This window comes from Cotesia glomerata, linkage group LG10 (genome assembly GCF_020080835.1).
Source record: "Cotesia glomerata isolate CgM1 linkage group LG10, MPM_Cglom_v2.3, whole genome shotgun sequence".
Lineage (NCBI taxonomy): Eukaryota > Metazoa > Arthropoda > Insecta > Hymenoptera > Braconidae > Cotesia > Cotesia glomerata.
In genome coordinates this window covers 14,874,046-14,899,702 of record NC_058167.1, presented here as the reverse complement: position 1 = coordinate 14,899,702, position 25,657 = coordinate 14,874,046, and the positions used below count along the sequence as shown (strand labels likewise).

At 28.8% G+C, this 25,657-nt stretch overlaps 1 protein-coding gene across 4 annotated transcripts in view; it reads left to right on the top strand.

The window, feature by feature from the left end:
- The window catches only part of LOC123272474 (voltage-dependent calcium channel type A subunit alpha-1), a 134,442-nt gene that overhangs the window by 22,959 nt on the left and 85,826 nt on the right, over positions 1-25,657 (top strand). For all 4 annotated transcript variants that reach the window (XM_044739284.1, XM_044739289.1, XM_044739294.1 and 1 more), the window contains one exon: positions 17,962-18,168. In XM_044739284.1, the coding sequence (XP_044595219.1) occupies positions 17,963-18,168 (206 nt within the window). In that variant the 5' untranslated portion in view covers position 17,962. The remainder of the gene's footprint in view (positions 1-17,961; positions 18,169-25,657) is intronic.

The window sequence follows — 25,657 nt, the reverse complement described above, 5'->3', positions numbered from 1 at the left end:
AAAAAATACTGCTTTTATCCGACGGCATTAAATGTTATATTTGCGAAGTTAATCATAAATTAAAGCTAAACAAACAATCTTGATATAAATTGCTATTGAAGAAAAACTTTTTTATAACACACTTGAAGTTTTTATTTATTCTCTTTTTTTTATAAATAGCTCAAGATTTTTCAACAAAAATTAAAAATTTGATTTTTATCCCTAGAAATTAAAACTGAAATGTAATATATAAAATTAATGATACACGGAAAAAAAAATTTTCGTTCTGGTAACCTAACTGTAGAGTTACCACAACTATACACAGTTTACTATTCGTTGTAGAGTTACAGTAACATAATGTTATTTAGTTCTGATAACTCAATGTTGTTGAGCTCTCAGAGCTCTACGGGATTGTTCTCAGAGCCAAACGGTATAGTTGGGAGCGCCCTACGTTGTGTAGTAGTGGAGTGCGCTGACATATTTCATAACCTTCTGAAATGACAAACAGAATTATTTTGTTACTCATCCATATTATTAAAAATATATGAGGACAATTAAGTTTCCAGTTTATTTATTTAAGGAAATAGGTTTTTTTTTTTTGTCAAATTGAATTTCGTTAGAACAGTTTTGTATTTGTGGTTTTTCAAGGTTCATTTGCAGTGACTGTTAATTAAATTTATTAGTTGAATATATTGTAATAAGTAATAAGTTATCGGAATAAATTCAAAGGACCCCATTTAACACAAAATAAAATTTGTTTTCATTTATTTATCTTTTCTTGTGCATATCCGGTAGTGATTTTATGTCCAATATTTATTGATATAATCAAGAAAATAAGATAATTTTGTGACGACCATATTTTTATTTTACAAATAATTTTTATTTGTAATATAAGTTCTATTATTATTTTATTTCTATTATAATACTATTCTTATTTGTCATATAGAATTATTGTTGGCAATATAAATTCGTTCTGTCGCATTTATTTATTAAATTATTAATGCTAAATCGTAAAAAAAATTATTAATCAGACTGCTAAAAATTTGTTATAGTCTCAGAACGATCCTGTAGAGTTGTGAGAGGTAAATAACGTTTAGCTCTCAGAGCTTAACGATGTAGAGTTGCAGGAGCCAAACGGTATTGTTACCATAAGAAAACGTTAACCTACTGGAACTTTTTACAACTAACTAACTACTATAGAGTTCCTATAGCAAAATTTTTTTCTCCGTGTAATATTCAGTCATTATGGGAAACTCCCCATTACATATTAATATCATTTATTCAAAAATGAAGCTATGGTAAACCGGATTTCCATAAACGGAACTGACATAATATTGAGCGAGGTATATGACCTGTACGGTTAGAGAAGCCCAGTCAACCATAACCAGCTGCAGGCGTTGTTAACGTGATGATCTCACCCTTGGTGTTATATATTATAATTATTTGAGCATGGTGATTATTAAACATGGTAACTTGCGTGATATCTTGACGATAACTCTTTAATCTTGGATAAATTTGCATTAAATAGTTACACTCTATAATAAAAATTTTATTTTTATTACATATACAATACAATATTATATTATTATTATGAGTTTTACTTGTATACCGTTTTCTGGTTTTTACAAGGCTAATTGTCTCAGCTTCTTCGCATATAGTCTTTTTCAACTCTTTATTATCAACATATGCTCCGCTCTATATTATCAACACAATCTTTCAACTCTTTTATTATCAACATGTTCTCCGCTCTTTTTATAATCAACATGTTCTCCACTTTTTATTATCAACATGTTCTCCGCTTTTTATAATCAACATATCATTTCGCACATAATTCTATTCTCAATGCGGTTGTGGACCGACTTGTGCTTTCTGTACTGTATTTACCCTATTCCTCACCCCTTTCTATCGGTTGTTGGAATAGTGGCGATGGGGAAACCACAGAGAAAACCCATGCCAGTACAGTCGGCTACCGGAGCGATTTCCGACGGTTGGTGTTGGAACTATTCGAACAACCGTCGGGGCTCGAACCCTCGCCTCACGACATGATGCACGAACGAACTAACGGGATCATGACTTAGTCCGCTCGGCCATCATGCCGCTTACATATACAATATTATTATTTACGTCTTTTAATTAATCTACTTAGTTATTAATGTGCTTTTTAATTTTAATGCCAGAAAACCAAGTTTTTGATGAGGTAATTTATTTTGCTGGTAGAAGAAGGGAAGAAATTAAAGATACATTCAAAATAAAAAAATTCATTTATCAATTTTTTGATTATTCGAAAATCTTATGGATAGTCGGAGAAGAAATTTTTGTGTTGGAAAGGTTGAAATGAAGGTATGTCGACTACCTTTGTGAGATCGATGTTTTCCGTGTTTATTTATTTTATTAAATTAGGGTAGAAAAAAAAGAAACTCTTGGGTAAGGAGAAAGTGGAATGTTACGATATATTTTATTTTTTTTCGTTATAATTTTAAGGTGGTTGGCCTTCAGCGTGATCAAATTATCTGACCCTTCTTTAGATACGACAAAAAAAATTTTCAAATATAAATATTTCTATCTACTCAAACTGCTATGGAATTTTTGTTGTGATACATTTGAAGATATTTCAAAACTTGACAGTGTTTATTCACTCGATAAATTTTTAAATTTAATAAAATAATTCTTGATCTGATTTCAAAACTCCCGCGGGATGAGAAGATTTAATGAAGAAAATTTTGAGAAAACATTCTTCTCAATAAAATATTTACATAATTGATTTGAACAAAATAAAAATCAATAATAGAGTATTATTAAATATGTTAGATTTTTTTTACAAAAAGCAATTGATTTTAATAAATAAATTATTAACAATGTTGGATATTAATTATTAAATCATGATTAATGATTAGAAATGAATTAATAATGAATAAAATTGTGGAAGCAGTCAAAAATTTAATATCAAAATTTGAATTTTTGAGCGAAAAAATTGAAACAATTATATAGTTTGCATCCGTTCGAGGTAATGTCCGACTATAATGTGCTTGAACTACTTAATGCATTATTTTATCGTACACTATTAACATTATGACTATCAGATAAGTAAAATTTATCATCAATGTTTTTGTTATGTCAACATTGGCAATGAGAGTAATGATGATACGCTAGAAATAAGTACGGTTTAAAAAATTTAAAAACGCAAATACGGAAAAATCGATATTTTATACCGGCGCCTTATCGCGATTGTCCTGGTTGATGTATGACTGATCGAACGGTGTAGTTCAAGTATTAGATAACGAGTGGTAGCATTGAACCGCGATGCACTAATAGGCAGCCTTATTTGCACGCGAAATGAGTGTCGAACGACTGAAAAAATATTTACTGGGGTATTCATTTTTTTTCTTTTTCAGTACTCGGGTACTAGGGCTATTACCGTAACTTGCGGTGCGAATGATTTGTGATCGTTAAAAAAATAAATCTGAAAATCCTCGTAAGTTTCATAGATTTAATATTATGTCCTGTGATGTTATTAAAGAAGTCATTTAAAGAATTATAAAAAAAAAAATTCTAGTTTCAAATTACATTTTTATAAATTCAATTTTAAATATTAGTTTTTACAATTTCGAATTTAATTTTGACAATTTAAAATGTATGAATTATAGGATTTGTAATAATTGTAATGTGAAACTGTAATTTTTTTTTTTTTGACTATAAATCACGTAATTACTTCCGTCATATTTCTTTAATGGTCCGTAATAAATATTTATTTAAATCGTAAAGTTAAGCCGGTGAAATAAAGTAATTACGAGCCATTAAATTGGACATTTCACCTTTCAACAACTTTTTTCGGTATCTATTTCACTAGTCTTCAAATCTGGATGGCATTCCAACGCCTAGGATAAACGGATTAGCTGTCAGAGTAAAGTCCGTTAGTAAACCTCGACGTGCTAGCTCAGAGTTTAGGGTTCAGTGTAATGTAGTTTTATCCTCGTGACTGCACCACGGATGGTTTAGTTAACTTGCTGCAGCGGCGACTCTTACTTTATTTATTTATAATTCTCCACCCCCGGCTGTCAACGAGTCAATTTATCTCTCACTTCACCTCATTCGTGACATCTTTTACAATTTCTTTAATAATTATTTAAATGTTGTTTTCATTTTTACGAGAGATTTACATAACTCAGTCATCTTCATACTCACAAAAATAGCTTTTAGATTTATTTTATTCTGTTCCATCAAATTTTAGATTTTAATTCCGTGTGAAATGGAATATATTAGTGTTAAAAAAATAGAGGCAACATTTTGATTGATTTTCGTAGATCAAAAGTTCACTGGTGAGTTCTAGAGCTCACCGAGAAAAAATGCGTAATTTTATTTTCTCATCGCAAATTTTTAATTCCCAATAGATTGAATTCGAAACCAATCTAAAACATTCTATCCTAGATAAAAAGCTACTGAAAAATCCGCTGAGAAAATAAATTACAATGCATTGTCCGAGTCAATCGACATAACTTTGACCTTTTGAGGATTTATTTAACTCAAAACCTTTACAGTTTTCATTTTTTTATTATAAAATTCCAATTTTAAAGACATCTAAAATTTGTTCAAATTTTATTTTCAAAATTCTTCGAGATAAATTCAATCTCAAATTAATCAGTCAATTATTATTAACCCTCCAGCTTATCTTACAAGAAATCTTACTTATATAAGTAATTATTCACGTGATAAACTGTTATGCAGCTCACGTGCGAAACATAAACTTTCTACCCAAATAAAGAAATAAAATACTGAAAAATATGTGAAAGTCCTTCGATATCAAGACCCGAGAATCTAATCTGGTTTTCGATGTGAGTATAAATTGTCGAGAAATTATTATTGTTCGGAGATAACTCTTTTGTGGAAATCAAATACTTATAATTTTGTTTCTCTGCTGTATAATTAATATTCAATTGAATTACATTGAATTGAATATTGCTGAATAGCGAATATCTCTGTTATTATACATTCAATAGTATACTGTTCAATATTATCCACTATGTACCATTCATTCTATCTTATATATACAATAAACTATATTCAATATATATATATATATATACACAAATCCTGACCAACTCTGCCAGAGATGACCAATTCATCGAATTTATTTTGGTTTAATTGTTAAATGACCGCAGAGTATTCTTTCTGTCTATTATTCTAAAGAAGAATAACTACATAAAGAACTTTATTTCCAATAATTACTAGACAATCAATTTCAATACCACATACAGGTATTAAATTTGTATATTTAAATTTGAATTTAATATAAATATATTTGGAAATTTAATTAAAATCTTTTATCATCTTATTATACCCCGTGACTAGAATTTTAGATTTAGGAGATTTAGATCTTGAAATATTTCCAAGTGATTAAAGTTTTATTAATATCACCAGAGAAGACGCTAAATCCCATAATAAAATTGAGATGAAATGTATGTGAAACCAAACTATTCGTGATGTGATTGGTCGAATATATCATATGCATGAAAATATATGCAAATGCTACAGTCCGCGCTTGCGCGCGCAAATTTGAATTCTAGTGCATACTTAAGTTGGAAAAACTTTTTTTTTCCTTTTCTGAAATCCGTTGATTTGCTAAAGTATTCTTTACTGCATAAGTAGCAACGTGATTATGGGAATCTTTCAATTGTTTGGGTAAAATTTAACTGGGTTTTTGTGTCGCTGTGGAAGTTTGCCAAAGTGGCCAATATTCTTTTGCACGGTCATAATGATATTACAAGCTTTAAAGAATCTTTGATCAATCTGTTTCTAGTATTCGTAATCAATCATTTTACTTAAAAAAGCTTTAAAGTGGTTTCTTTTGATGCAAAAAAGAAATAATAATACGAAAGCTTTTACGCGAAATACTGAAAAATATTAATAAACATTTTCTAAAATAATAATATTGAAGAAAATAATTAAAATGAGATTTGGATATTTTCATTAATGGAGAAAAATAACATCCGCCTGGTGGCGGCGTCGGGAACTAGTGGGAGGCAGTGATGTCTGATGACCGATTATACAGATCTTTAGATGTTGACAAAATTTCAATATCCCAACGAAACAGGTCATAACCTTTTCTAATTGTAATTGAAAAGTATGGAAAGAGAAATCGATTTCCCTATGTCAGTTTAAATTCCCTCATCTCATCTTTATCTTTTTCATTTAACCAGATGTATGCCTTCATCTCTCGTGCTATCACTTTATTCAGCGTTCTATCCGCTGGCACTTAATTTCACTTGTGAACACGACGACCGGTGAAGTGGCTCTGTCATTCCCATTTTCCACGTCTATCTCCAACTTCCATCCAATCGTCGTATCGTATCGAGACCTATTCCAGCCTTTTATCCATCGATTGTGTATTTTACCGGCAAGAGCTTGTTCTCTCGCCTCAGACCAATACAAACACTCACGATAAGGCTTCATTTTAGTCTACTTGACCGCCTTCATCCAACACTCGCTGTTTGGAACTTTACAAAGAATTATTAATTAAAAACTAGTGGAAAAAGAAAATAATGAATTTAAATGTTTTTACTGCCAAACTTGTGAATGAAATTGGTCATTATGATTTTTATTCATTAAATAAATTACATTAATAAATAAATAATTATTAAATAAATTAAATAATTAAAATAATTGTAATCAATTTAATAATTGAATAATTATTAAATAAATATTAATAAATAATAATTTAATATAATAAATTATATTAAATTATATCACTCACATATTTTATCAGCACATATAATTTTGCTTCAAATTTTATATTATTTTATGCCCTTACAACTCTATTACACTTCAAACACTTAATTTTTTTTTTTATTAAATATAAAAACAAAAATTTCTTGCTTAAATTCTATAGAAAATGTCCTAATAAATAATGATTAAGATCAAAATTGTTTCTTTTGATTACAACTATCTCTCAACTAGACTTTATTACCCTTAGGTACTTACTTTTCTTTTCGTAACTAACAACTTCAAAATTTTCCAACTCACACTACATATTTTTCGTATCAATGATACTTATCGACATTGGAACCATAACTCACAATAATTTGAAGTAATGTTTATTTTTTTATGACTTTTCTTTTGTTATCTTTCTCTTTGTCCAATCAAAAAGCTTACTCTTTGATCCTGGAGGATTATTATTTCCAATTTATTTTCATTTATTTCTCTTATTGTATTTACTCTTTTATTTGCGGTCACTTTTTTTCGCAGACTTCAAATCTTAAACTTCTCAGATTGTTATTATCTTTTTTTATTTTTTATTTCTTTCCAACTGATCAAATAATTCATTAAGTGATCAAGTCAATATCAATATTTATATTTGACGATGTCTAAATTTATTATTGACTGGGAATTAATTTTTAATGAGAATTAAATCTATACAAATTTATAAATGTGTATTAGTAGAAATTAATTATAAAATAATACTCCACGACATTTCAAGTATATAAAATAAGAAAACCCTGGAAAAACTCTTATTCAAAAGATTTCGATCCCCTAACGCGATAGTATATTGATAAAAACTTCTGCAAAATTTTCTCGGTCTAAAGAACCACCTATGAAATATCATGTGACTTTTTAATATAATAAGAAGCCTTCATACAAAAATTGACGTGGATAACCGAACCGGAAACGAGATCTTTTTGATCTGGTTTCAACATTTTCGCTTCTTTCGGTCTTTTGAAATCAATGGGGCTGTTTTTTATCGATAAATATTGCTGTCGGCAGCTCGGAATACTTCTTTTTACCGTTTTCATGTCAAAAAATTCTATTAGAAATAATGAAAACCAATTTTTCACGTGTTCAAATTTTTTTTTACATTAAAAGCAATCTAATAATAATAAAATGAATCCTTAATGCACTAATATAATAAATGAATAAGAAAACAACCGACAGAAAATTATTAATAGAAAAACCGATACGGTATTGTTACATAGTCTCCATTATTCGGCGCCTGTTCACAGCAGGCATTGTCATGAGATAAATGGTCGGGCAGATTAACCCGCGGAGAAGCTCGCTGAGATCCCGGCGTGCTGAAGGGTCAAAAAAGGGCTTTTCTGGGCAAGAATATTAATATCTTGCGTTCAATCGAGCTACCGAATATTCATTTCCTTAAAATAAATCTAAAACAACCGAGAACATCAATTTAATTTGAAATGCCTACTCTACTACTCTTTTTAATTACCCTTAACCAAATTTTAGTAAAAAAAAAATAACTCCGGCTCACTCAAGTACAATTTGCGTTTAAAAGTGCCGATGGGTTCAGAACAAAACAGTAAAATTTGTTTTAATTTACAAACAGATTGTCTGGAGGTATTTACAGCACGTCTGTAGCTTCCGGCGTTATTAACGTACGTGTTCTGAAAACGTTATCTCTCTCAAGGGTTCGGATTTAGTGAATTGTCGTTTGTTAGAGCAGAGAATATAGAACATAAATAAAATTTATTAAGAAAGTAAAAGCAACAGCGTCGAGCCGCAAGCTATTCTCTGCTTTTTTGTTTATCTTTTATTATTTTCTTTATTTCTTTTTGTGTATTTTTTTCATTTTATTTCCCTGTTTCCTTATCGATGGTTAACCTTTTTCTCTGTTAATGCTTACGAGCAAACAGGTTTTTTTTTGTACCGCAATAAAATTTTAAACAATTACCTTATTTTATTACTTAATTTTTCTATAGTCCATAGTCTGTTATTTTAATTTTAATTTGTGAAAATAAATATTTTATTCCAGTAAAAATTATTCTCAATATTTAAATAAGATTGTTATCATAATAAAAAAATTTTAAACTATCGCGATTTACATAAAATAAAAAATCTAAATTTAATGTTTTGCAAATTTAGTAATAAGCTTCCTTGAAGTTTTGAAATCAACTTTCTGCATTAAATGATCTGAGGTAGTTTTAAAGCTCTATGGAAAAGTTTTCATACTTTAAGTACCGATTATTATTCTCGACAATCACGACTAAGGCTTCAACCGTTCGTATAATATCCACTGACTACTCGTTGGTCATAATAATAAACGTTGTCTAAATAATTAGTATGATTTTCAGTTTATTTAATATAATAGTGATTTTAACTGATGATTTATACACTTAAATTATTTATTCATACTTATGTAGTGTATACTATTATAATTTCTTATCTTTTTTTTTTATGATAACTGATAACCTATTTATATATTTATCAGATTTAAATAAAATATGCTAATCTACTGTGGCACGAATTTAAAATAGTTAAGTAATACTAAAATATTTATTTTATTTTTATAATGTTTGCGGTAATTGTCTTATCATAAAAATTAGAACTAAAAAAAAAATACCAACAAAACTTTTCTGTTCAAAAATTATTCTTAAAATCTCAGTCAAAAAAAGTTAAATAATAAATAAAAACAAACAAGCATTGCGATAAAAACTCTCGACGATAATTTATACAATAAAAGAAACACAATTATACTTTTGCACGCAATGTAAATTAGTATAAATACACAGATAAATTTGCTTTCTCAGAAGTACTTGTAGAAAAGATCTTTTGAACTTACAAATTATACATTTCTATTGATAGCTCAAAAAATTTTTTTTTAGTCGCATTCTAAGTGATTTTTATTAAAAAAAAAAAAATTACCCAATAAAATTTAAATAATTCACGAAAAAGTCTTAGGATGCATACAATCAGACAATCATATTCTAAATTATTCTGAGATTTTCCGTGCGTGAGTGTTAAATTTGTCGTGAAAATATGAAAATCTGCCGGCATCTAAAAAATAAAAGTATAAACTCTGAGAAAGGGAGGTGAAAAAGATAAATCGAAAGAACAGCATAGACAGATTGGCCCTTCTAGACAGAATGGACGGTTGCCGGGTTACCGGGTTACTCATATTATATATAGTTAGATAAGGATTCCCCGGGGTGCCTAGCAACAGGTCGCTATCCGAAATTTCAGCACTACGTTTACACAACTGTTCTTTGTGTATGTACTGCCTCTGACCTTTCATGTACGTTGCCTTTTTTTTTATATCATATAGTATACATTTATACAACGTATTTGTATGTACTTGTAGAAAAGACCCGAATTTCTTCAGCAATTTATCTTTCTTTTTCTAATTCATTACAACTGCCAAATAAAAATTTACTACGGGTATAACTCACTTATTTTACACCTCCTTGATCAGAGTCAAATTTTATTATGAAAAATTGCTTTGTTTAGAATTTTGCTTCACTAACCAACCAAAAAATTTTTTTCAATTAATTTAGTTCCAAAATTAAAACTATTAGTTTCATTAAAAAAATTTAGAAAGGATTTTAAATCTTTTGTTGAAACTTTCGAGATTGTTTTTCTATGTATGATAAAAGTAAATAAATAAATCTATTTACATTTCTGAATATACTTCACAAGTTCTTCGAAGAACTAGAAAAAATCCATACTTTGATACATTAAAACGTACGAAGCTTTAAAGCGTTTTTTATCAGTCTCTATTTACTTTCATTTCTTCAATTTCTCTTTTTCCTTGTCTTCGACGTCAGCCGAGACGCTCCATGTCATCAACTCTAGAGTATTGAGTTGAAGATAACTGATATTAAATTTTTACTTTTTTCGTCAAAATGATAAAAGTTTTAAATGATTAAATTCTTTACTTTTGAAACAAATAAGAAATAAATAACAAAAATCAATGGAATAATTCATAATCATAATAAAGAAAGTATAAGAAATTTCTAAAAATTTTGTACGTCCCTTCTTTGGGAGAGCGATATGGAGGTTTTTAATTTAGTATCGCTGATAATGGATGATAACAGTATAAGTAACAGTGTTGATGGTGATGTTTGATGTACCACGGGATAGTAAGGTGTCTATGTGTGTGTATATGTGCATATGCATCGACAATAATTCATATATCATACATGACAATGACTAATACGCCATCGACGTATTCCATATAACTAAATTAACGTAACGTCGGGTAGTAATAGTTTTGATTAAACATTCTCGCATTGACAATTTGTTAGACATTATGCAATTATATGTTAGTACCATATATACACTCGGTTTTCTCTGTTATATGTCATTCTATTTAATTCACCGTGATGAAACTCACTAAACATAACACATTTTGAAACTTTTGTTATTATACATCGGGAAAAAATATTTTTTCGAATATTTTAATCTGATAAAAAGATAACTTGAATTGAGATAAAAGTTTCAAAACACGAAACTGATCTTGAAGAATTAGATCATTTTAAGCAAAAAAATTCATAGACACAAATTTTTCTTAGTGCAATTTTGCTTGATACAGAAATTTTTTAAGACAGTAAAATTTTTAAAAATAATTTTCTTACTCTAAAATTATTTTTCTTGAGTCGAGTATATTTCATCAATAATATGCAAATAAATTTATGTAGAGCCGTGAAAAAATTATCAATATTTCTGACATTTATTTATTTATTTACTGATCATGGAGATAATTCTCCTTTTGACCACAAATCCAAATAATTACAAAATTACAAAATTGTTGAAAATACATAGGTAGTAATAAACTGATATAATAATAATAACAATAATAATAAAACTATAAACAAAGTAATATTAGTGCAAAAGTAGCAAGAAAAGACATGATTGTTGAATCGTTTTATCATAAGAGAATTAAATTTTAGGTGTTAAATAATGTATTAAATAATTTTTTTTTCTTTTCTATCGAGCTTATCGAGAATGAGTTTTTAGTTTAATTACTGAACCAATTTTTATTTAATAAAACATGTCAACTAACGTAGATATTGATAGAATAAATAAAAAAATTTTTAAAATTACAATAAGCAATATTTTTGTTTTGATATTAACTGTTTAAAACAAATTATTGTTTACAATTCATAATTAGTTTACCGCCATTGTCTAAATTTCCGGTTCTTTTTCATAATTCTTTTCTTCTCTTCTACGACAGACTATGGAAATTATTTTCGTCCATACCCGTGTAAAAATGATATGATATCATTATGAAGCTCATAATGAATATCATAATGAATCTCATATTTTGGCTCTAATATGAGATTCATATAAGAGCCATATCAATACTTCGGAAACCCGTAATAAGTAAAATACCTGTGAGAACGAATCTTTTTTAAGTAGATTAGTAAAATTTTCATTTTTTCATTTTTTCTGTTAATCAGAGGAAATGTATAACAATTGAGAAAAACAGTATTTTTATCATGCATTATACTATTGAACTACTTAAATTTCCTCCTTGACTTTCTTAACTTGGAAGAATATTTAGAAAAACATTGACTATCTTGGTTTAAAAAAAATTTTTGATTGAAAAAATTTTTTCGTCTCAAGATAATTATTTTTTATTTTGAAAACAATTTATATCGTCCTAAAAATTTCTTTAATTTAATTATTTTGCATTATTTCCTGTATATAGTTATGACTCAATAACTTTATATCACGATTTAAAAAGACTAACAATATCATTATGATTTTATGCAGATATGACCATCATTAAATTTTGAATTCAATTCAATATCATTATGATATCATAATAAAATTATGTTAATATCATCATGGAGATACTATCCTAACGAATTTCCAACAGTAATAAAAAATTTTTTTCTTGAATTATGAATATAAAAGGCAACAATATCATTACAAATTTTATAATGAACCATAATCAAATTACTAGAAATTTTCTTTCTCCAACAAGAAAAATAAAAATTTTATAATATAGTTAAAAAAAAATTCGTTTCCATAAGTATTTTACTTATTACAGGTTTCAAATGTATTGATATGGCTTTTATATGAATCTCATATTAGTGTCAAAATATGAGATTCATTATGATATTCATTATGAGCGTCATAATGATATCATATCATTCTTACACGGGTAAATTAAAAATGTACTATAAACTCCTCGAGTAAATAGTTAATGCCAGTCTTTATAGCGAGTATAAATATCAAATAACGAGATAACGCATCTCTGAAATTGAAATACATAAATGAGATAATTTAATAAAATTACCTACGAGTTAATTTAAAATTACTTTTTTACCCTCGAACGAAAAATTCACGATTTACGGTCTTACTAATATGACGCCCAAACAATAATTATGCATCAGTAACAATAACAACAGTTTTTAATTCGTAAAATTGTTAAATTTTAATTAAATTTTACTAATATTGAGAACTCGTTATTATCATAATTAAAATTAAATAACGAATGTTTATCAACTACAAATTTTAATTAATACACAACTTCATTAAAAGTTTTATACAAAAAAATTTCAGTTATCAATAAACTATTTTGTAAATAAGTAGAGTGTTTTTTCCGAGTGATAATTAAAGGGAAAAAATGTTGTGTGCAGAGTAAAGTTTTTTACAGAATTATTGAGCAGTATTCATATTTTTTATTTCTTTTTTAAGTACTTTTATGCAGTGATTCGCAAAAGTTGTTGACGAGAATAAGCACAACTCAAAGGGGCAAGTATTCTCAATCATATGATGGTGCATAATGTTCAAGTTTGATAAGGGGTCTTCACATAGACGATAGTTAGAGCATTATTATATAATTCAACCATAACCAGAGCAATGCTAGTGCAGATCAAATATTGTTCTCTAAGTCAATAATTGCTTGTTTTGTAATAATTGTGATCATGATATTTACTACTGGTAGTTTTGTACTCTATAGTATCGCACGGAAGAAAATAACTTGGTTCAAGTGAATATCTTTTTCAAAAATTTCAATCTAGTTGCAAAAAGTTTGCATCTCACTATTAAAGAAAATTATAATTCTTGGATGGAAATAAAAAAATCTCTACTAAAAAATTCACTCAGAATTAAAAATATAGCGAATCAATAAAATCAAAACAATATTTTTGGTTAAATATTTTGTTACTCGCAGATTGTTTTGCAAAAAATTTTCCACAGACAATTATTAACTGAAAATGATGTCTATTATTTCTAGATTTTATTGTTTGATGTTTTTGTGCGTAATACGTTAAATTCCCTACGGTGCGTTATTAGTATTAAAAAAAAAATTCATACATTGCTGCAGCTCATTTGCGTCGGCTTATCGGAGTCGATGTTGTGAATAATGGGACGAAACGAGTGAATGAACATGGATAGAAGCGTTTTGTAATGGGACGAATAGTGAAAACCATTCCCAGTGGATTCTTTAATAAAGTCGTAATTAATCGAAAAACAAATAATGTTGATTTCAATGATCTAAAAGAAGAAATAAATAATTTATTCAAAAATTATATTTCAATTTTTATTTTAACAATTTTTTTAGTGAAAAATTAGTTTGAAATTAAATAAGAATTGAAAATATCATTGTAAAATATTCATGTTTAAGAAACAACTTTTTGTCGATGAATTTAAAAACTACCCAAACAAATTACAGTGACGGCTAATATGTAGGTTTTAAATTATTGCGGTATTTAATGGAGCTGTTAATTTTAATTAGAAAATGAGCTAAATTTACGAGTTTTGGTGCGCTAAAATACAAAGCTTGATAAATTCTTTACTCGTTATCCAACCAAGAAATACTGTTTTTTTTTTTTTTTTTTTATAATTACTAATGGTTTTTCTTCCTATTTGATTTTTCAACATAACTAACATTTATTTCCATAATGTTTAAATTTAACTTTGACATATTTTTCAAGAGCTTAGAACCAACTCGCAATTTAATTTTACGAGCATGAAAATTTAAATTTGTAAAGAAATAATTTATTAAATATTTTGTACACACATAATCCTTTTTAATAATAAATTACGGCTAAATAATCGATAATTATTGTCATTATTACAATATTATAATATTGAGTGGAGTGTAGATACACAAGTACACGTATAGGAGGCTGACCATAAATAGGGATCACTACTAGTGCAATTTGATCTATCAAAGCAAGTGGATGTACATCGGTACTGAAACCCTACTTCACTAATTACTTGGCTAGATCACTCAAAAGATTTCACTTTCGCTCTATTATCTCGACAAAAGCTCTATCTCCACACAATCCCTTATCTATTATCTGGCAATATTAATTTAATGAAGAGTTAAAAATAACATTACTGTAAACAGTGTTTTTGACGGCATTTAAAAAAGATGTTATATTATTACTGATGCTTTTTTTCACGAGCATAATAAGAATTTTTGGTTTAATTTTTTTACAACAAATTTTTGAATCAAAAAGTTTTTTTCTCAGTGCATCCAAAATCTGATCAATGTTTGATCATATATAATTTTTTTCCCTAATCTCAATAATTGATTAAAAAATTTAAGTTTAAAAATTCGTACACAGAAAAAAAAATTTACTTGAATCAAGTAAATAATTTTGAGGAATTTCATCTTCTTGATTTAAGTAGAAAAATTCTTGAATTAAGAAATTTTTCTTGGTTTAAGTAAATTTTTTTTAATTCAAGAATTTTTCTACTTAAATTAAGAAGATGAAATTTTTCAAAATTATTTACTTGGTTCAAGAATTTTCCTTTTGATTCAATTTAATTTTTTTTTTCAGTGTAAGTTAAAATTTTCCAAAAAAAAATTCTCTTTATTTCAAATAATAAAATCCATAATCATAGATAACTTTTTTGTATTTCATATTAACACAAAGAGCCCATTTGCGTTGCAATAAAAATTCGACAGATCTCATCGAAGAGCTTAAGGCGAATTAGTGTAATATAAAACTAAAACACTGAAAACTTGGATTGTCCGAGGCAAGAAACAATTTCGAAGAAAATAAAAACAAAAATTTTATTGAAAACTTAAGTTCGAATAACTTTAAATATTTTATTTCATTAAAAAATGTAAATTCCGTTATTAATGATAATGAGAAGTAATTAACTCCAATATTTTCACTAAAAATATGAAATTATTTCTACAAAGTAAAGCAAACAAAGTTTTTTTTTTTCTGAGCGATGGCCGGATAACTAATTGGCGAGAAGAATCTTCCGTATAAATTGTTATTTTATCGGTATCCTTAAAACGAGGCGAGACTTGAATAAATGGACTATTAATTTCGAAATTAGAATTTCTGATTACATTGAGTAGTTTGCGAACGTACGTTATGCTGAAGCTTTTAAGAGATCCGACAGTTTAATTCCAACGCCAGAAAGTGCCGATAAAATTGATTACATTAGAGATAAAATTAAACAAATATGTTTATGTCTGTGTTTATATTTATATTTATTGTTTTATCGGTAAAAGAACATAAGCGGCAGTTTACGAAAACAAAATAGTTGTGTTCCGATACGAGAAAGTAACAAAGTTGTATCGAGAAGTGAAAGTCCTATTTGGGGGATGCGATGTGTGGGAGGGTGAAAAGAGAGTCGGCACGATATACGAACAGATCGCGTGACTTTTCGTACTTTCTTGATGATCCAAGATGATAAGACCAGTCAACCTAACCTAATTAACCAAGTGACCGTTCCACTGAATTTCTTACCCTCGTACCTTCGGGTTCACAGCCCGTGCCAATAGTCGAGGTTGTAATGCTCGTTCAACCGTCAAATAATTCCAGAATAGGGGTAGAGAACTCCTGGAGGATGGGAGAAAGGGCTGGATCGGAATACGCAGCAGTAATAGTCCTCGTTCCACGTTTAATATTATCTTCCCCCCCTGGAAACCTTTCTGTAGCGTTACCATACATTATTATACACACTATCGTCAGACTGTAACAAATTCACTGATCTCTATCACGTCGTAACTTCCAGTCGATCACACTTAGATTTAACTCGAGATTTTCGTGGTTTATTACTAAAAATAAACTTAGAAATGAACTCATATATGAATAAATAGTTTTTTTTTAACCTTGGATGATCTTGGGGGTTATTGGACCTCTATTTTTAACTTTTAAGGGATATTTTAACCTTGCCATGCAGGGAAAGATTGAAAATATTAAGCTGGCTTTATTTATAGAATAGAAATATTTATTATTCAATTACTTATGTTTATTTATAGAAGATTTTCCGAAATAAAAAATCTAGCCACTTCAAAATTTATTATTACTTTTTTAAACTGAAGTGAAATAGTTAATAATTATTTTTCTATAGGATGTCCAGTACTACTTGTAATTATAATTATAATTTATAATTAATAGATAGATAGATAGATTTGTTACATTGTACAGCAGTAAGAACTGCCTTTTACAATTTTTTCATCACAATTGTACTGCCTCCCTCTATTTCACTGCGTTCGAATTTCTTTCAAATTTTCACTGCGTTCAAAGTTTCTGCCTTTCAAATTTCGCACCTAGATATCGCAACCTGCTCTTTCAACTTTTTATAATCTCTGCGTATCTCTTGCGTCTGTGGACCGACTTGTGCTTCCTGTACTGTATTTACCCTATTCCTCACCTCTTTCGAATGGCTGTTGGAATAGTGGCGATGGGGAAACCACAGAGAAAATCCATGCCAGTACAAGTCGGCTACCAGAGCGACGCCCGACGGTTGGTTTGGAACTATTCGAATAACCGTCGGGGCTCGAACCCTCGCCTCACGGCATGATGTACGAACGAATTAACGATATAATGACTTAACCCGCTCGGCCATCCTGCCGCTCAATTTATAATTAATAATTATATTTTAAATAAATGGATTTATCACTAATTGGAAAAAAAATTTCACAAATGAAACAATGATTCTTTTACTAATTGAATTTCAATTTCCTGACCATTTAAATTAGTGAATAATTAATTAAAAGTGAAGTCTATAAATTTACTAAACTTTTAGGTTATTATTTTAAAAATTACTAATTTAGATGTAATTTTCATACTGAATATTTAAATAAGTAAAAATTTTACTAAAAAATCTTATCGACTTTTACAATTTTAATAAAAAATTTTGTACCTCTTTACAAGTATTAGAAGCTACTTTTCCCAAAAAAAAAAAAAAAAAAAAAAGACGTGAATAAAACCAAATTGTTTTTCACACATTAACGATTTAAAAATCATTAAAAATTGTATTTAATTTCTGTTCCAGGATGCTTGGAAGTGTGGGAGGTCGGCATGTGTCAACGCGTCGACGAGGCAGTAGCCCGTTGGTGCGTGCAGGTGCGGGCCTCGGTGAAAATCATGTGTCCTTACCAGACGGGGCGCCGAGATACACGCGGCGTCGGAGGGCTGTTACCACCAGCGACCATAAGAGTTGCGCTCTCATACAGACACGTCTCAAGCTCGGTGATATTATGTGAGTCTACTTTCGTTTTTTACCATCATTTAGCATCGATAAGGTAGAACTTTAATTATCCCGAGCTTGCAAGCTCTTGCCAATAAATTATGTGCCTTTAATGCCGACAATCTCGAGAGGTAACTCTCTTTTGAGCTTTTATCGGCAATGTAGATTTTTTCAGAGTTTTCACTGTCGATAATTTTTTTACAGCTTTATTTATTGATCCTTAGTCGACAATATCGAAATTTTTTAATTTTATTCCAAAAATTAAATTATTCAATCGGTAATTAGAATCCTACATTGACACTAAAACCATTATTGATATCCACGATAAAAATAAAGCACGTAATTAACTTGAAAAAAAAAATCATTAAACTGTTATGTTATATTAAGAATGTCAGGAATAAATTATTAAGTGAAAGCTTAAATAAAAATAATAATACAAAGTTTATAGCTGGTATACGGTTACATTTAACATTTATCGATTGGTCTTCGATTACTCGGCCATTAGCTTTTATTTTTAGACTGTTGTTGCTCGATATCTGAACCGAAGCCTAATTGGAAGTTCTCTCTGGCCGAAGGTATCTACAACTATTTCCTCGAGAGACCAGGGTTAGCATCAGCATTAGTATAAGTTTTAGTATTGGTCGTCGTATCCAGATCCATGTCCTCCATACGACTATTTCACCTCGGCTTAATTACCTTTCTATAAGTTTATTTAATTATTCTCCTCTCGAATAGCAACAGCCAAGTTAACAGCATCTTTCTCACCGCAGAATCAGCATCGGCCTCCTATTTTACACTTTACAACTCTTGTCTTTTATTATTCTACTTACTTTTTATATCTTGAGTTTCTCAGCTTCCTGTGTAATAATATCCCAGTTTGACCTTTGATCTTCGCCATGACTGCGACAAAGATATCGTCGGAATTTTATTTTTTTTCCTTTGCTTTTCTTTGCTTTCAAGGTTTTAACGTTTTATACATATGATTTTTATATTAACTATTTTTATTTATTGTTATTATTATTTTTATCAATTATTAGGTACAAATGTTTCATAAATTGAATATCATTTAATTAAAATATTTTTTATATATTTAGACAAAAAAATATCTGCTTTAAAAAATCATAATTTGAAGATTTATTTCTTGTCGTACACAATTAATGTTGTATCGAGTCAAATTTTAAAGAAAAAATAAATTGTATCCAAATTATACATATTTAAGTAGAAATAATTTTTTCATCAATAAAAATTACTTTAAACTTAAAGATTTTTATAAGAATTTTAATCTTATGAATTTTTTTATAAGAATTTTTGTTTGTGATAAGAAATTTTTATTTAAATATTTAATTAAAAAATTATGTAATAAAATGATTAAATAATTAAATATTTTTAAAATCATTAAATGATTTGATTAGTTTACTGAAAAAAAAATCAACTTGAATCAAGAGAAAAATTCTTGAACCAAAAAAAATTTCTTAGTTTAAAAATTTTTCTACTTAAATCAAGAAGAAATTCTTCAAAATCATTTACTTGATACAAATATATTTTTTTTTTTCTATGTAAAAAAGTAAATAAATTTTGAGGATAATTTCGAAAATAAATTTAAAGAGAAAACTCGTGACCAAAAAAGTAAATAGCAATAAATAATGAAATTTAATTTAATCAGACAGACAGTAAATAAAAGCTGGATAGTAAATAATTATAACCTCAAAACAAGAGTAAAAATATGAAGGAAGATGAAGAAGATAAAGAAAAAGAGGAGACAATTTGTAGATTTTGGGGAGAAACAAGTCGACAGACTCAACTGGAGTCGACTCAGGGGCGCCTGGGTGCCTCTGCCACCGCCGTGAATCAATACCCGCATTGCGCGTGCCACCTCTCTTTCTCTCGAGCAATCTCTATCTCTTTTGCTCGCCCGTTGGCATTCCCTCTTCGTGTTTTAGCATTCACCCTCGGCTCCCTTCATCTTCATCCCTTGACCCCCCATTCTCTTCTCGCAGTCTCCTTTACCGCTGCCATCTCTGCTGGTGCTACCCTACGTCCCTACATCCCTTTATCCCTAGGTCGCTTACGTCGCCCATGTCCTAAGCAACCCCGGTGCCCCGATGCCAGTGGCAAACCTTCCCTCCATCCTCCATACTACTCCAAAACTCCAGAACTCAAAAACTTAGAACTTGGTGTCTGCCTGCCATCCCTCTTCCGTCCTCGTTCCGTCATGCTCCATGCTCCCAAACGACTGCCGAGAGAAAGTGATACCAGCACCACTCTAGTCAGACCATCAGTCCACTCACTGCTTACTACTTACTACTTCTTATTCTGTTACACACTAATATCATTTTCAGAGTTATTTTATTTATACATTAACGAGTAATACTTGTTATTTTATTTCATTATTTTCACATTAGGACCTCTACGGCTTGAAAATTACCGGCCGACACGAACTTGAAATTTTTTACAAACCAAATGACATTGACAGCACTCACATGCGTATTATCTAATTGTCATAAAAATAACTTTAACTTTTTTAATATATTATAGCCCTTTTATTTCGGAATAATAATAATATTTTAAAGAATTTTATAAAAACTTAATTTATCAGAAAAATATGTTGATGATTATTATCTTAGATAAATTACATTGCTTAACAAATGATTACATTTTTTAGATAGTCAATATTTTTTCTAACAAGTTACACAGTAAAAAATTTTTCGTCATTTTGTAGAGTGTTAAAATTTGTGTGTTGAATATAACACTCTACTGTGTAGAATTTAACATTTTTGTTTGTTAAATCATTAAATCAACACATGAGAATGTTAAATTCTACTCACTAGAGTGTAATATTCAACACACAAATTTTAACACTCTACAAAATGACGAAAAATTTTTTACTCTGTACATTTTTATTATTCAAATAATTTAATGAGCCTCAAGACTCCTATTTCATAAAATAAATAAAATCTCATTGAATTCGATTTAAAAAAATGTACACTAAAAAAAAAATTAACTTGATTCAAGAGAAAAATTCTTGAACCAAGAATATAATTTTGAACAGGGTAATTGTACACTGATAGAAGGATTTGTTTATAGTTAAAAATATTTGTTAATATTTAACAAATCATTTATTAGAAACCACTTTTTAGTCCTTAACAAATATTTCTTAGTATTTAAAAATATTTATTAATATTCAATAAATGAATATTAGATTTATTAAATACAAACAAATCATTTTAAATACTAAGAAATGTTTGTTTAATACTAAAAAATGGTCTCTAATAAATGATTTTTTAACTATTAACAAATATTTTTTAATACAAATAAATCCTTGAATCAAGACGAAAAATTCTTGAATCAAGTAAAATTTCCTTAAATCAAGAAAAATTTCCTTGAATCGAAAATTTTTCTATTCAAATTTGAATATTAAGTTTTTCAAAATTATATACTTGATTCAAGAAAATTTTTTTTCTGTGTATTAATTACTTACCGTTGATATTGAAAACAAAATACCTAAATAAAAGGCAAGGATACATTATTGAATTAACCTTGTTTCACAATTACAATAGTAATAACAACAACATAAAATAGTTACGAAATCTTAGTGACCTCCTCTGAAGAGACGGATTATTATGTCAACCGACTTATTCCCGTGATTTTATTTTCCATTCATTGATTGGATTGTTTCGTGCTTTATACACATGATCAATTGGATTTATCAAATCCTTGGTCTATTGAAATGTTGCTAAGTATTAGCTCGGATATATAGATATATTATTATTATTATTATAATTCTATTTAATCCTGATAGGTTAAAATCTAACGAGTATCGATAAGCTTAAGGTATTTGATAACATAAGTTTTTATCGTTCATTATATTATTAATTAGTAATTTGTCTTAAAAAAGCCCTTTTTTCCACACGTGTTGTCTCGTAAGAAATATCACACCCTTCAGGTGGATTTTAAAAGCATCCCCTGTACCTTTATGCATCCCTCTGCCCACATATAAATTTTTTCCCAGCTAAATTAACTACGGTGCTTTTAAATGAGCCTTTTGTGTTAAGCTAAGCTAAATAAAAAATAGATAAAGTAATATAAAAAGAAAGAAGAAACGAAACATGGACTCAACCGGAAGATCGGCTCGAATCGATTACACGTTGACGCGCACGAGAATTGAGAAGATAAATCGATTATCTTCCCTTCTATCCATTACCTAATTAGATTGCGTCGGCAGGTACGTTAGTTCGACGCTCTTCTGTCCTTCTCGTCATTATGTGCAGCACTCTCGGCATCATTATCATCAGCAACATCAACAGCAACGTATTCTATATGCTTTAATTGAGGAGCTCCTATCAAAAGCTACAGATTTCACACAATTAATTTCATTAAGCGGCAAAAAGTATTCGAGTGCCTTCGTCTTTACTTTACACTGATAGAAGGATTTATTTGTATCAAAAAATATTTGTTAATAGTTAATAAATCATTTATTATAGATCATTTTTTAATATTAAACAAATATTTCTTAGTATTTAAAATGATTTGTTTGCATTTAATAAATCTAATATTCATTTATTAAATATTAATAAATCTTTTTAAATACTAAGAAATATTTGTTAAAGACAAAAAATTGGCCTCTAATAAATGATTTGTTAAATATTAACAAATATTTTTAACTATAAACAAATTCTTCTATCAGTGTACCGACAAAATAAAATTACAGAAAAAAAATTAACTTCATTCAAGAAAAATATTCTTCAAGTAAGAATCATTAAATTTTAAACAAAGATATTTAAATATTAATAATTATAATTTTTAGAAGACAATTTATAGGTATGTTAGAGACGTTAAAACGTTCGTTGACTCCGATATAAACTGAAACAGTTGCGTCATACCGTCGATACCGGTGCCGAGACTCTTTGATCGATCAACCGAATGATCGGATTAAAATATCAATGAGCGAATTATCGTTCTCGATATAGTTATCTCAGCTTCGTATCTGGGAGGATGTAACACAACCACCCAGGTGGTGATGGTGGTAAAGCAACGACGTTATTGTCGACACGATGTCACGTGTATTCAAAATTTAGAGATAGCAACTTTGGGTTTACAGCCAGTACACGAATTTACTCCCATTATCGTTACAATCTCTGTCAAGGTGTGTATTAGTTTTCCAAAGGGATTTAAATATGCTAAGTCGCTGTTTTAGAATGAGTTAGGGAATCTTTGAAAGGGAGTTTTCTGTATATATTCAGTTTAATCAATTGATAATTGATCAATAATAATAAATTTTAGTCTACAAATTTAAACATTAATTGAAATAATTAACTTAAACTCCATATCGACGTTCTAATTAGCAAATTGTCTAACTCCAGTTTAGAGAATCTTCCACTTGTACGAAAAAACAATTAGCTCAAAATTTATTATTACTTTAAAAAACCATTTAATATCATTAATATCTAATAGAGGTATAATATTTTGGTTTGGATCATTCAAATAATTTATAATTGGACCATTGCTACATCAAAATGTTAAAAAATCATCCTCTAGAAAATAAGGAGTTAGACCAATTGCTAATTAGATCGTAGATATGATAGTTAAAAAATACTTATTAACATTTAATAAATCTTTAAATATTAGCACAATTTTTTATCAATTTACGAGCCCTCAAAAATCAGCATATGACTGTTTTGCATTCTTCATCCCATTTTTTGGAAAAAAAAAAAAAAAAAAAATTCTTTATGTATTTATTTATTTATTTATTTAATTTTAATGCCAAGGCGTTAAGCCGAATGGCAAATTGTATAAACATAGATAGTGTTCAAATAAGTACAGTAAATTTTGAAGTATTACTAAAATATATAAAGCATATTGCATTTAAAAAAAAACAAATGTATACATCATATTATTATTTACATCACGCTATTATATTATTTTACAGCATACTAATTTCTAACTATTCATTATACTTAATAGAAAATCAAATAATTTAATTTTGAAAGTCTCTAAACTGAGAACGTTTACAATTTCATCAGGAGGCAAGTCCTTCCAAAACCAGATAGCCGATACTACAATACTTTAATCAATTTTTTAAAATTATAAAATTTTTATCCGAGCACAAAAATCTCGATTAAAATTTTTCAAAATAGTTTCCTCAGTCTCCTTCATCATTCTCCCTGTCACTGCAGAGTACGAGTATTTCTTGAATGTTTGATAATCCCGAGGCGAATCCACCTGAGTACCTTATCTTGTCACACTTTCCAGGTGATGCCTTTTGGCGAGCCCTCAAGGTAACATGATAAAAACAAAGCGATATCCACACATTTATACAATAGATGATATATGGTGCATGATATATACCAGTGTGATTGGCAACGTCTCGACGCAGCGTGGTGTATTCTACAAAAGTTGTATTCCCACGTACTAACACTGAGGATAGTGAATGTACATATCTAGGACACAGGTGGTTAGTCAACTATATCATTGAAACGTCTATATACATATCTCGTATAAATATATAAAGAAGCATCCACATGTATGTTGGTGAAGAAACGACTAGGCCATAAAGGAAATAAAGAGACGAAAGAGTCAGCACCCAGCATCCGGTTGAGTTCCATGTACAGTTAGTAGACGGCAGTCCTGGGGGCAGTTCGATGTCCCACATTCGTTCCAAGTCCCAACCCCTGGCTAAACTAACCCTCACTATCATTCTTCCATCTCTTTTATCCTCACGGGCTCACTCTCTCCCATTCTCATTCTTTATATTTTTTCTATTCTTTTCTTTTACTCCTCTTTTCATCCTCATCCTCATCCTCATTCCATCCTCACTCGCTCCCCGATTCCATCAGCGAATGAGTAAAACTCTCTTTTCCTTTTCTTTTATACTTCTACGTACTTTGCTTTTCTTTCTGTTTTTTTTTTTTTTTTTTTTTTTTTATTTTAGTTTATTTTATTCCTCTCTCGCTTTAATTTTTTCCTTTTGTGCCCAGATCATAGCAGTTATACTAACAGCAGCGCACCTCATTGCACTTATTGTCTCTTCATGAGCTAGATGCCTCTAAAATCTAGCGGTATGAATTCATGCGGTTAATTTTAGGAAGTTATTTGAATCAAACGGAAAAGCTTTACAAAGACCTAACAAATTTTTTATTTTTTGGGAAAGTAATTTCCGATATAAATATAATTTTTTTATAAGTGATATAATTAGTCAAATAAATATAAATTTTAAGCTGTAAAAAAATTACTTAATTCAAGAGAAATATTATTCATACAAGAAAATAATTTTGAAGAGAATTGCGATGATTAGAAAATTAACTTGATTTAAGAAAAAAAAATTTAAATCAAAAATATCATTTTGATCAGAAATCAGTGCTTTATTGGTATTCTTGAAACAAGTCAGTAATGCCTTGAATCAATATTACTGCGTATCTTAATTCTCGAGAAAGAAATTGTAGGGTAAAAATATAGGTTATCTTGTTTGAAAACAGTAAAATGCTCCTTTGAATTTGTAAAATTC